At 32.4% G+C, this 13,838-nt stretch overlaps 1 protein-coding gene and 1 long non-coding RNA gene across 3 annotated transcripts in view; one reads left to right on the top strand and one right to left on the bottom strand.

The window, feature by feature from the left end:
- LOC145669239 (uncharacterized) overlaps nt 1-12,133 on the bottom strand; it is a 14,859-nt gene extending 2,726 nt beyond the window's left edge. Inside the window, exons 1-3 of the long non-coding RNA XR_014128173.1 lie at nt 11,883-12,133; nt 9,352-9,574; nt 5,429-5,660 (exon numbers count right to left, since the gene is read on the bottom strand). This is a non-coding gene — a long non-coding RNA (uncharacterized LOC145669239). The remainder of the gene's footprint in view (nt 1-5,428; nt 5,661-9,351; nt 9,575-11,882) is intronic.
- A 192-nt stretch (nt 12,134-12,325) lies between these two features.
- The window catches only part of LOC145668356 (uncharacterized), a 104,995-nt gene continuing 103,482 nt past the window's right edge, over nt 12,326-13,838 (top strand). For both annotated transcript variants that reach the window (XM_081736119.1, XM_081736120.1), the window contains exon 1: nt 12,326-12,479. In XM_081736119.1, the coding sequence (XP_081592245.1) occupies nt 12,425-12,479 (55 nt within the window). In that variant the 5' untranslated portion in view covers nt 12,326-12,424. The remainder of the gene's footprint in view (nt 12,480-13,838) is intronic.

Below are 13,838 nucleotides of genomic sequence, written 5' to 3' on the forward strand. Positions count from 1 at the left end.
AGTGCGAAAGTTAAATTCAAATATATCAACCTGGTAATATGTTAAGGAAAAAATTACTAGGTACTGAGTACCAAAAAATAGAAAATCTTTAAAATAATGCAATATTCTAGAGCAAAGTGAGTCTTTGCGTAAACGTTTAAAAATTGGAAAAGGAAGATAATACAGAGAATGTGATAAATAAAACTACCTAAAATGAAGTGTGATAAGTACATCAAACAGTAGACACAATATTATCAAAATTACTACCAGTGACGGTAAATATTTTAAAAAAAAGTTCAACTCACAAAAGATTAAATAATGAATGTGAAATTCACATCAATACAGTGGTTTAGAATCCGTCTTCAACTGATGCAAAATAGTTGAAAATAATACATAAAGGTCCGCCAAAGAAATCAGGAATTGCTTTTTGTTTTTTAGGAATTGCTTTTTTCTAATGATAAAAAATCACTGAACTATTATTACGCATATGAAATGGCACATTCAATGTCGCAATGTCACATTCATTATTTAATCTTCCCATTAGTGCTACTAAAATTATGATGGTGAAACATATTTAAGATTGTGGCTTTAGATGTATTATTTCTAGTAAGGGAGGAGTGGCAAATGATGCTATTGCACTGGGAGACAAATTGCAAAGGACTTTCCCTGATTACGAATAACTGTAATGTGTCATGCTAGCATACAATAACTGTAATGTATCATGCTAGCAATTGTGAATGGAACGACTTATTCGCGAATCATAATAGTAAGAATAAAATGAATCTCTTTGATACTGTTACAGACAATAGGTTAGTGAAGTGGATTGTCACTGCGAGAAAAAAAGGCAACTGGCAGAAAGTAATTGCACTTCCTATCTAGAGAACCCCGTTTCTACGAAATCAGTCCGGCTTATACTTCATAAATTCAATATTCAGTTCAAAGCTGCTATTATCAAATCTTTAGTAGCATGCCAAAAGGAGGCTACGGCTCTACAACGACCACAGGAACTTGATAACGTAGTAAGGAACATACTATGTGGTCAGATGAATCGATCTTCACGTACTTCCAGGCATAAGATGGGCATAAGCCGGATACTGTAAGTAGCCTTAAATCCATAGTGTGTATTTCCAACTATCAAATATGGCACAGTTCTGTAATAGTGATGCAGATTCATCTTAGAATTTTGCAGGCTCCATTACTACTGTATATGAAACAATGACTAAAAAGACCTATAAATCTGTTTCCAAGAACAACGTCCTTCCAATATTGCAGATATTTACTAGGAAGATGTTATATATCAGACTAGCTTGGCTCAAATCATACATTCAGAAGTGCCAAAGCATACTTTAGGAAGCATCAAAAGGAGCCAGCGCATCCATTCTGGATTGAACAATGAGCGAAATTGAAAAAAACAAAGAAGAGCAAATGTTTCTGTTTGGCAAACAAGTCCTCGTGGCTGTTTGGATTAAGAGGGTTATGAGATCTTACTAAAGACGGTTCAGGATTTGTTGTTTGCATTTCTGGATTTTGAATCCATGCTGTTTTGAATTCAAAAAGTAAGTCGATACTTTTTTTAAGAATAGCATTACTATCGAGCCAGTTACAACTGGTCATGTACAAGATAAGCACTACGAACAACCTTAATTGCAGAGTAATGTTTGTATTTGATGTCAAGATAATATACATAATGCTACGAAAACAATAATGAAACAATCCTTCGTGAATTGTGCTCATACATTGATGTAACCAAAATCCCAGCCAGTTCTTAATCTTCACCACAAGTGTAGATGAGAAACATTCTAGGATAAGTCTTTGATAGTGTCACTCTGTCATGGGCTACGCAGTGTCGCCTTAAGCCGATGTCTGTTAACTGGTTCTATCTGAATAACACTTTATCTAGTTACTTCTGCAATATGGCCTTCAATGTAGGAATTGAGTGACAAGTCACGTTTTGAAGGTCTCTGAAGGCTTATTATTATTATTATTATTATTATTATTATTATTATTATTATTATTATTATTATTATTATTATTATTTTTATTATTATTATTATTATTATTGCGTCGAATATAATTTCAATACACATGGATGGTATGGATGGATTCTTTAGCTTCTTGACGAGTGGAAGGGTTGAAAATAAGACTACTGCTACATAATACTGTCAGCTGTTTCAACATTTTCTGGTAGTGTTCTTTTTTTAATCATGCTCTAATTCAACCAAAACAACAATACTGCTATCATCGAATATCGTAATACCGTCACCAAACCTTTACCGTGTTTTGCAGTGGATAGTACACTAATTTGTAGTAGCTGGTCACTTGTCGCCACATACTCGCTTCTTTTCTAGAAGAATTTTAAATTTTAATTGTTGGTCAATGGTACTTGTTCCCATTGGTTTATTGTTCACAGTATATGTTCCGTTCTCCATTTCTCTTATCTTGATATGTTAGGAGGCAGTTTTTAGAGTAGACAAGTACATTCAGTCCTTACTCTTGAAGACGCGCTTGTAAGTTAACAATTCGATTCTGATGTTTTCTTGTTGTTGTTGTTGTTGTTTTTTCATTCTGTTACGGTCTCTTAGAAGATGGCTGTTGTGAACCAAGTGTCCTTGTAGCGCTGAGCCACCCCGCGCTGAGTATTTCAATTACTAAATTATTCACTTTCATAGCAATTTCATCTCTTGAAACAAATTATTTTACTAGCATATCGTGATATTTTCTTAGCTGGAGCTACTACCATGTACGAACACAGTACCATGTACCTATCATTTGCACCCACACTCAATTGGTCATCCTTAATACGAAGAAGTTACTTGATCTGTTCCACTAAAGACACACCCAGGCGTCGATAGAAACACTAGTCCTACTCAGTTTAGCGGCTAAATGCAGAGATACGATATTTAGAGCTTTTTTTTTTTTTTTTTTTTTTTTGAGCCTGGATTACCCTGACAACTCGTATGAGCCATATTTCGTGTCATATATCTGAAAGCAACATGACTTATTACAGTATAGATCTGATTTTCAATCACGAAGCATTCTTAGACAATTAGGAAAGATCAATCGTCACGATGTTCACGGGTTACCGGGAGCGTCCGTAGTGTTCGGGAACATTTTAAGAACGCCAAAATGTTGAATGTTTAATGTCTGACGACAACGGCAGAAATTTTGAACCCCTTTTCTTTCCTGAGGAAATCGTGTCTCTGGAAATGACCTAACGATTAGCTGTCCCTCAACTTCTCCTTCTTCATCCATATTTGATAATCCAACAGGATGTCCCACCTGGTAGTGTTATCATATTCCTGAGGTGATGGATCGGACGCAATTTGCTGATGAATCGACCACGGTGATTTCGATACAACCCCTATGGACTTTATTGTACGGTTATGTGAAGGAGGGAGTCTACGCTTTACCTATTCGTGATTTTCGTGTTCTTCGCATTAAAACTGTGGTAGCAATAAACTTCATGCATAGCCGTATTAACATTTTTGCCACTCCGGGCTATAAAATATGCCACCTCTTCGATATGTATCAATACTGGTGTTAATATGTTGATACAGTGAAATGAATAATCAGTGTTTAAATAGAAGTGAAAGATAAAATAAACACAATAATATATAACTTTCAATTTCAGTTAATAAAATTGCGGTTCATTTGGTTTGATGATAAAAACTCGTTCGAGAATATTTACCGTCCCTCAAAACTTGCCGTCTTGAGCCATGGATCATGTTGACCTACGCGTAAATACGGTCCTGATTCTGTGACCATAAGTATGTTCGAATGCATATAAATTGAGACAGAATAATTAGATTTCTTAAGCGCTGCTAGCAAAACATACAGAATTGTTCTAATTTCTTAAGTAAACCTTTTTGAGGTGTTCAGCATGACCTGTAAAGCTCTACCTTCAAAATCTTTCATACAATTGAATCTTTAAATTAGAGAATTTTCATGTGAATACTTTGTACTTATGTAACTACTAATTAACTAACTCTATGGCCTATGAAACCCGGAGGTTTAATGTGTCGTTTACCAAAGCTCCCCATTGACTTCTGTCCTTAGCCAACTGATGTGTCTTACAGAAGATTTTAATCGTAAAATAATGGAAACGTTTCTTCGATGAAATATTATGATGTAAATATGTAAAACTAGATAGATAGAAAACATGCAAGAAATCGTAGGAGTATAAAATTTCATCGCTATGTTACAATACAGTAACAAATTCCGACTGAAACAGGAACAAAGAAATTTATTGCTTAGAGTAATAATAATAATAATAATAATAATAATAATAATAATAATAATAATAATAATAATAATAATAATAATAATAATAATAATAATAATAATAATAGTTGGAGAGTTCGTACACTGTTACATATAAGAATAAATGAGACTAGACTTTGATGTATTGTGCTATACCTTGCAATAGTCCAGTAGTGACAAAATATACTATTCACAAGTTTCTTCTAACAATTGTCAAACTGTTATAATCGTGAGATATTTAATTTCAAATTGTGATAGGGTTTTAAGATGTTCCGTAATAACAATATAATAAAGGTTGTGTCTTTTCATGGTGTTAAGTATATACATATTTCTGTAATCTTTATTTATTTATTTGTATTTAAACAAAAAATATTTTTAACTGCTTTATATCAAATCAGAAGATCTTACACAGACTTCTTGAGAAAATAGTCTGTAAAGAATATGGCTAGGATTCAAGTACTGCAACAGTTCTCCAACTACCTTCGTCCCAGCAATTATCCAATATTACGTATCTGTTATGCTGATCCTTGTGTTTCATGTCCAAGAGTGAAGGTTTGTTCACGATTGCGTTAATCAGGAAAATCTTCTTTATTTTACAATTCTATAAATCAGTAATGAAATGAAAACCTTTTTCAAAAAAGTGTTATATAAAAGGAATGGCAGAAGACATATTGGATAATCCCATGAAAGCTTTACAGTGGCCAGGTGACTGGTGAAAAGTCATATATGTTTTGATCTTGTATAAAAACCAGGATTGTGATGAGGTTCTTCACTAAGTGTTATACCATATACTTTCATGTACAAGAATTGTTGAGCAACTATGCAAGATAAATTGAAAAGAGGACAGCAAGGTGAACTGCTTGCACTGTGTTTTCACACTAATTGTCGACAGTACAGATCGAAATCTATTGTTCTGCCACCACCTCCTGTACTTTTCTCTGCGTTTACAGTATCTTCCCAGATTACAGTGCATAATGTTGCCTCATTACAGTAAACGTCTCATGCATACTTTATTTCTATTCCATTGTTCAACGCGGATTGTTATTTCCACTTAATTCAACAGCTTTAAATAAGTATTATTTTATAGTACCATATAAATATCATTTGGGAGAGGTGAGATATTCATGAAATTACTCTATGTTCTAGTAAAGTTAGGAAGTCTTGCGTTTGAAATAGAAATACTACTTACATCACATGATTCATTTTTCCTTCTGAATATCCAACACATTTGTGGCTTTCAATCACTTCGGATTTGTAGTTTTACTACATTCCATTATATTATTTATTATTGATTTTTGGAGCATCAACCTTCCGTAAATTATGTGCTAACTCATTAAACTGAGAAATAAATACGTCGAGGAAGAATATACAAACTTCCAGTAATAGCTTCCAATTATATTAACGTTGCGGATGCTGTAAAACTGAATGTATGAAAAATGATATTGAGTGTCACATGTATACATAATTTCAAAAGTTATACATAAAATGAGTCTAATACATAACCTACGAAATACTTTAAAATTATTAACAGTTACGTATATAAATTCAGCAACACTATACTCTATAACTATTTGCAACATTAAACATTTTACACGAATAAAATAGATATATTCAAGCCATCATCGAAGAGATTTATTAATTATTAAAGCTCTACTAAGAAGAACAATACCTGGTGTATATATAACATAATCTCTGTCAAATCTTGCAATCAACTAATAGGTCTCATATGTAAAAGGTAAGACTGTAGATGTCAATTGAAGAGCCGAGAGGAATAGTCATCATAGTCCAAGAATGGTAGCAGCACTTTCGGAACGTTTGAGTTACTAGACATGCTATACAGTTATCATAGATTGTCTAAAACAAAGTTAGAATACACAAATAGTTCCGTTAGAAGTATTCGTGTAAACAGAAGTAATAGGATTTATTCATTTTCAAACAGTTCTCGCTTTCATCTCTGGTCTTAAACTGCTGTTTTGACCTTAATTGTATCATTTCTAAAGTTTTTTTAAAAAATTAAAATTCAGTTCTATAGTTCTCTCTCTCTCGTATATATAGACTATAGGTGTAGGTGAGTGAGTAGCTAATCAGTACCCTGTCCACTGCTAAAAATAAACACTTTTTCTTTAAGGAAAGGAAATATGGAGCTTTATTCAGCATGCAATAACATCAGGTTTCATTTAAAACAATGTTTTGCTGTTTCCGTCCCATAAAGGACGAAAACGGAAGAATGAAATACGAACAACCGTATCCTTAGGAAAGAGGTTTCATGCAGAGGGAGAAATGGGATAAAAGCACAATTATATTCCGTGGGGACACCTAATTCTGACCTGACTGCGAAGAACAAATAGAATATTTCCAAAAATGGAACTAGGAATATTGGTATTCAAGAACGGTCATGTTATTCACTGACAAAAATACTTAAAGTTGCATGCATAACCATATTGATTTACTATTGCCTCTGTCTCGTTTACTAAAATTGTAATGCATACCAAAATTTTTTATTAAATTGGTTACTTTGTATTGATTTTACCACGCATCAAAATAAATTATTTAATTTGTAATTAAGTTGTTTTACTAACAGAGAATTTATGAAAAGCTTTGATATAGTACTCGAGACATCAGCTTGACTGTTTGTCGTAAATAAATATTCTATTCTAAAGCAACAGACTGTTGATTCATTGTACACATATGTACATCCCGATATAATTCCAACAACATTGTGATTTGCAGTTATTATGATAAGACTATACGCATATGTGAAGCACGCTACTCTCAGATTATTTGGCAATCAACTACTAATTAGTTTGGTGTTTACTCTTGTATTAAAATTGTATTATGTACTGCAATTTTGAAATCAAGCTTTACCACTTGGAGAAAACATGGAATATGAGAATTAGTGTGTGATGCCAATATCAGGTGTAGTCTAGGAGCGTTTTGGTTTGGATTGTTGGGGAGGGGGAAGGCGCTAAGGCGAGTTCTTGCCCCGGCAACAACTAGCCTAGTTGCGTCGCTGTACGAGTACTTCTAATGTTTGCTGTAATTAATGTTAGGATTTAAAAATGAAGTTTGATTTTCAACTATCGACAATACAGGTTTACTTCAGCGTATTAGTACATTAAAGGTGCGATGTGAATGTTACGATATCGTGTGAACTACCCCAACCCCGAGAAAACAGATACGAAAAAATATTACCAAATATAAGTAGTAGCAGCTGAGCCAAAGGATTAGAACAGTAACTGCAACGTTATGCATCTGCTGCTGTTGAAATGAAATGAAATTTTGAGTTTTACGTCCCATTGTTATGCCGCTAGGCTAAAGGAGACGGTGATGATAAGAAATAAATGAAATAGTGGAAAGAAGAAAGTGGGAGGAAACATGAGAACCCGAGGAAACTCACGCACACGGTGTTTGTCCATCACAAAGTTCACTTGTAGTGAGCAGGGTTTGAACCTGGAACCCCATGCACCAGAGGTGATCACACTACCACTGAGCCAGCGCGGCTCCTGCTGCTATTGAGTTTTATTTTCTCATGCAAGTGGAAGATCATTTGTTTGAAGTAACATTGTAGCAATTCCACTTAACAATATCTTTAAAAATTTCATTTATTTTAAAATAGAATGTTTAAAGATTTATTTGTGTATATTTTGCACACGCACCTTTTTCTTACTACCTGATATACATATGCAAAAAAAAAATGCACTAAACTAACACGAAGTTGGAATTTATACAGCTACATAAGCCCGGGAACTAAAATGTCAACATAATAGCAACAAACATAAACATCCTGACGCTGCTGCAAACTACTTGCAAACTTGCTTATTATTTTATAGGCTTCCAATAATAGTTTCTTTTACATACGTATACTATTGTGGCCACTGTTGCAACATGCATACATAAATTTGTTCTAAATTTTATACTATGTTGCTCGCTCACATTAGTCTAATGGTTTTATCGGTCGTATATTGTGTACTTATCAAGGGTTTATACGAGGTTGGAAAGGGAGAGGGAGAAATCCCTGCATAGTCCTACTTTGGAGTTTCTATTTTGAAATTTTAGGAAATATTTAAAACACAAATTTAGTTCCCTTTACTTCGACTATAATTTTTCGGTTCTTAATTTTTAATAAATATTGATGTATACCACGTGAATGAGTTTGATTTGTATGGAGTGATATTTTCTCAGTTGTTAATGGGAATTTCTACCACTAACAGTTTTAATAAAGAGACCAAAGTGAAGATCGAATATACATTCTTTCAACATCTTGATTGATTATAAAAAACTGTTTCTCGCTACCTATTACCGTTTTACTCTTTACCGAAAAGTGTTAAAACCGGAAGTGTCTGATTTCTGTCACTTCCGGTTTGAATAGGTTAAGAGAGAAGATAGTACCTACTCGCAGGACGTTAAATCGATTCGAAGAGAGCACTTTTATCTCTGATCATTCTTGTTCTATATAGATCAATATTGAAACAGGAAATTATAGTGAATTTCTATCACCTTCGGTTTCAATACAGAGTTAAGTATGGAGATAAAATGTATTTTTGGGACGCTTAATCGTTTGCAGGAAGCCGCTTCTGCCTAATTATTACCGTTTACACTATAGTGATGAGCGTTAAAACAGAAACGGTTGATTTCTATTATTTTCAATTTGAATATCACCTCCATTAATATTTCCAATTTTGGAATTCCCAATGTAGTTAATGAACACTCCATATTTTGATTAGAACTATAATCCCGCACAGTTAATCTAATGCGTTCAGACATGCATCTTCCATGTCTTCGACCTAATGATATAATGAATTTTACCCTCGAGAATACCCAGTGCTTACTGTGCATGAAAGGCAAGTAAAACTAGTGTAATACGTACGTGGAAGAAGATATTTTGGATAGCAAGAACCACTGACTTGTAATTCAATAGGTTAAAAAGAGCAAGATACTGCGTTATATTTCACAACTGATAAAACCTAGAGACTCTCCTTTCGAAAACATCTCCAACTCAAGTAGTACTCCTTTAGAGGTAAATGGTACATTTCTATAACAATTGTAACCCTAGAATTCACTAAAATAGTGATTCTGAGTGTAACTCACATGTTCCACTCCCATTTAACTTACCCAGGGAAAAGATTATAACCAGATAAAATTAGTAAATTCATATATCTGCATTTTGGTTGAATGTCATCTCACTTTTTACAATGTAATCCAACACTTGCTGAGATCAAACGAAATAGAATCCTGGTCGAGGGGGCCAGTGCTTTTCATATTTAATGGATTCTCTAAGACATTTATGTTTATTTATTGTCTTCAACAGAGAATATATTCTCCAATTACAGAAAACCTGAACGAAATATTTTACAATTTTATTATTGTAACAGATTAAAAGAAATAATAATAAATAATAAGAATATAGATAAAATTATACAATTAGTTTTCTAACAAATTATTTAAAATTGAGATAGCTACAATAGCAAAAATACATGAAATCAATACACTTATAAATAAACATGTGACTATACTTTATAGAAATGCATAAAACATTTTGTTGCAATAATTCACAACAGGTTTAGAATGACATAATAAAATCTAAATACAGCAATTTCTGTGATATAATATTATATGTTTTGCACATTCGAACCAATGGTGAATTACTGTAATGATCCGTTCTAGGTGCATCGTATAACAATAAGTATCTCTGTCAAGTATTAGCTAATTTTGCGTTAAATTTTAATAGTCCAGAAAACGAACTGTTATCGTATATACCTTTAACCAGTTTGTATAAAAATGTTTATTAATTTTTGGTTTAGTAGATAATTTAGTATAATAAAATCCATTTAATAAATGAAATAATGTAGAAAACGTTTCTGAATTGCTTCTATTTTATAGGAATGGGAGAATGTAGAAGTTTTCCATATTAAGGATCCGTATTCCAACTTACTTCTTCCTAGACTATTAAATAAAGCTTTACTACTGTAGAATCAATAGTTTTAAAGTTTATTGCATTTCTGATAATACAACCTAACTGTTTATATGCATATTTTATATATAATCCAGGTGATTGTTAAATGCAAGTTTTGAATCTAATATTATACCCAAATCCTTAATATAATTTACCTTCTGAAGTAACTGTTTATTAATTGTATATTGAACTTCCGAACTATGCTTAATATTACTGAATATAATATAATTACACTTCTTAACATTAAATTAAAGTCTCATCAATATCTCTATACAATTCATCAATATCTTGTTGTAGACGTAGGCTATCTTTATGATTTTTTACTTCGATAAATAATTTAATGTCATCTGCGTACATTATACAGTTAGCATATTTAACCATTTTAAATATATCATTAATATAAATATAAAATGAAGAAATCCAAGGGTCGATCCTTGAGGTACTCGGGTACATCTATATTCTACGGACTTAAATTGTTTGTACATTATATATTGCATTAGATTAGTAAGGCATGATCGAGAGTTTTATCTGTTGTGAACATAATCCAAATTTATCAAGTTTATCTATTAATATAGTACGATCAATCTTGTCAAATGCTTTGGAAAAGTCAAAATAGACTGAGTTGACAGATGAACGACAATGGAAAATAGTATATATGTATTGAACGTACTTAATTAAAGTTGTCATCGTAGATCTACCAGGGTAAAATCCATGTTGAAACTCTGAAATATGTGATTCGACATTCTTTAGAATTCGATCGAACAAAATTTGTTCAAATATTTTTGCTGGTGCTATAATATTGCTATAGGTCGATAAGTTTCAAATATTTTGCTATCTCCAGATTTCAAAACAGGGCATACTCTAGTTATTTTTCATAATGTAGGGAAACAACTAGCTGTTTCAATCATATTAAAGATAGTGCATAACCGATTAATAAGTAGTTCAGGGCATGCCTTAAGTGTATAAAGAGAGAGTAGATCCATCAGATCCATCGGCCTTTTTTGGTTAATTTTTATAGCAATTCTATATTCATTAATAGATACAGTATTTAAAGTTAAACTATGAGAAACAAATATATTATCACTAGTGGGCCAGTCCATAATATTTGGAGAGGTTTCAAATACAGATTGAAAGAATTGGGCATACCCATCAGCTATACTTTTACAAGTTTCTAATGTATTATTTTGATATTTTAGTATACTATCAATATATCTCATTTTTTTTCTTTTTGTTTTAAACTAAATTCCAAAAAGAACGGTTATCACATCTAATGTTTTTATTCAATTTCTTTTACAAAATCAGAATATGCAATATTTATCATTTCATTTAATTCTCTCCTAGTCTGTACGCACATAAATTTAAAATCAGAAAATTTTTATTTTTTCTATAATATTCTTTTAATTTTAATTTATATATGATATTTTTTGTGAACCAACATGGGTATTTCTTTTGAGCATATATCCGTTTTCTGGGAACAGTTACAGGTCATCAAATATTGAATTCAAAATCTGATAAAAGTTATAAACTGCGTCCTCTACCTACCTTGTAACATTACATGTTACAAGAGAGAATAATATTCGAATGTCTGGAATTCTCCCATCCTATTTAAGAAATATCACAATGAAGGTGTAAATTAGTTTCAGGAAAGAAGATTCTCTTTGCTGCCCGACAGATCACGACGATTACTCACCAAATCTTTTCTTAAGGAGGTTTTCTCTCCAACAATTCCACAATATTCCTCATATCCCAAAAGGATCATTTTAGAACCATTACTCTTTTCTAAATTTCGCTTTGAATATGTAATAACATTCTAAGATCAGTTTTAATTTTTAAGTTTCAGATACGAATCGATTACTTGCATATTGTTACCACTTACACTCCTCAATAATAAATAATTTACATTCAAAAGGATTTTATTTTAAAATTCCAGAACGATAACCTTGTCACGAGTGAATACCACCAGGCCGTGATATGATAGCTAAAACAATATATAATTGAAGTTTGAAGGCATGTTTTTAATTTCTAATAAAAATTATCAACAGTTCTTTTCTTTGTTACTTAAGATACTGAAAACATGTGTCATTATTTCTAACTATCTTTTAAACAAGTATTTCCTTTATTTAGGAATCGTTTGTCGTAATTTATTATGATGAAGAAGACCAAGAAAATGAATGGCTTTCATGGAAACTGTAAGCTAAATCATTGGGTAATTCGTTGTATAAAAACTCTTCGATGTTCATCTTGTATACGGGAATCTTATTTGGGTTATATAAGGATATACATAGAGGTAAAATGTTCTCTATTATATTTCTTAATTTCTGTAAAACAAACAGCCAATCTAACCTAGATAGTTAGCTATTTTCATGAGCGTATTTCTAGTTAGTTAATGACTTATTTTTTCTTTATTACTTGGTGGTTAACAAATAAACCGAAGGCCAAATACAGCTTGTAACAAATTATTTTTACTATTTTTTTTTCATGTATTACAGATCGTACTTGATATATTTAGTTGAATTTTGATTGATACGTAAATATTTTCTAGTACTGAGAATATACATGGTGAACGGTAAGTATCTCCCTATTTAAAACATTTTTTTCTCATAAAATATTGAAGTAGAACCATACTTTTCTTTACATATGTAGTTTACTGTATGTCATTACCTTCCCCTAAAGCTACAACCATCATTTTCTACAGACGTTTTTGAACGAACTGATATGTTTTCTACTACCTTCCTCAAGAACTCGGCAGGAACACCGCTTGACTTCACGGGTCTTACATTGTTAGTAGTAAGTTCACCAGGAGTTAGAGCCAGAGGCTTTCTTCGATAAACTTCTTCCTTAGCCTACCTTCATAAAAAGAAATCACATAGAGTGATGTCTGGACTTCATGCTAGTCCTTTTGTGGGACCTCAGCGGCATATAAGTATTTTCTAACATTCAAGGGGGAACTCCATCTTGCATAAATAGCAGTTCATATGCCTCGTTCTATTCAAAAATTTAAACCATGCAAGAATGTGCCAGACCTATTGATGAACGTAAAACTAAGATCCACTAAACGTAATGAGAGATGTTGCTGCTGAGTTCTTGAGGGAGGTCGTAAACAAACATACCTGTTCGTTTAAGAAAGTCTGTATAAAATGATGGAGTGCACATTGACTTGCTTTAGGGGACGTAATGGTATACTATAATAAACTATACTGTATGTGTAGAGAAAAGTAAGGTTCTATTTTTAATAGTTTAGGAGAAACAAATGTTTAAATACAGGGGAGCTATTTATCGCCCTCCCTGCATTATATTGTTCAAAACAACACATTTTCAGAATTTAACAAGGCAGATAAAAGTAGAAATAACAATTTATTGTAAGTGGATGTACGTTTTCTTTAAATCCTAAAAAAGACAGATATATAAAAACTACAACTAACTGACGCCGTAAATCTATCATCGCAAGCATTTTGCTGGATGTAATTGTTCTTTGTTTATTTAAGTCGAAAGATGAAAAATGCAAGCACGTAAGATTCGTTGAGAAACCAAGCATACATTAGTTTCTCAGTAGCTAACAAGCTATTTCAAGATTATCTCGATGAGAACCACGTGATCTACAGACGCATACGAATTGATCAAAGTGATGGGAAGTTGGAATCTTGGC

Source organism: Thermobia domestica, chromosome 13 (assembly GCF_964235325.1).
Source record: "Thermobia domestica chromosome 13, izTheDome1.hap1.1, whole genome shotgun sequence".
In the NCBI taxonomy this organism is placed as follows: domain Eukaryota; kingdom Metazoa; phylum Arthropoda; class Insecta; order Zygentoma; family Lepismatidae; genus Thermobia; species Thermobia domestica.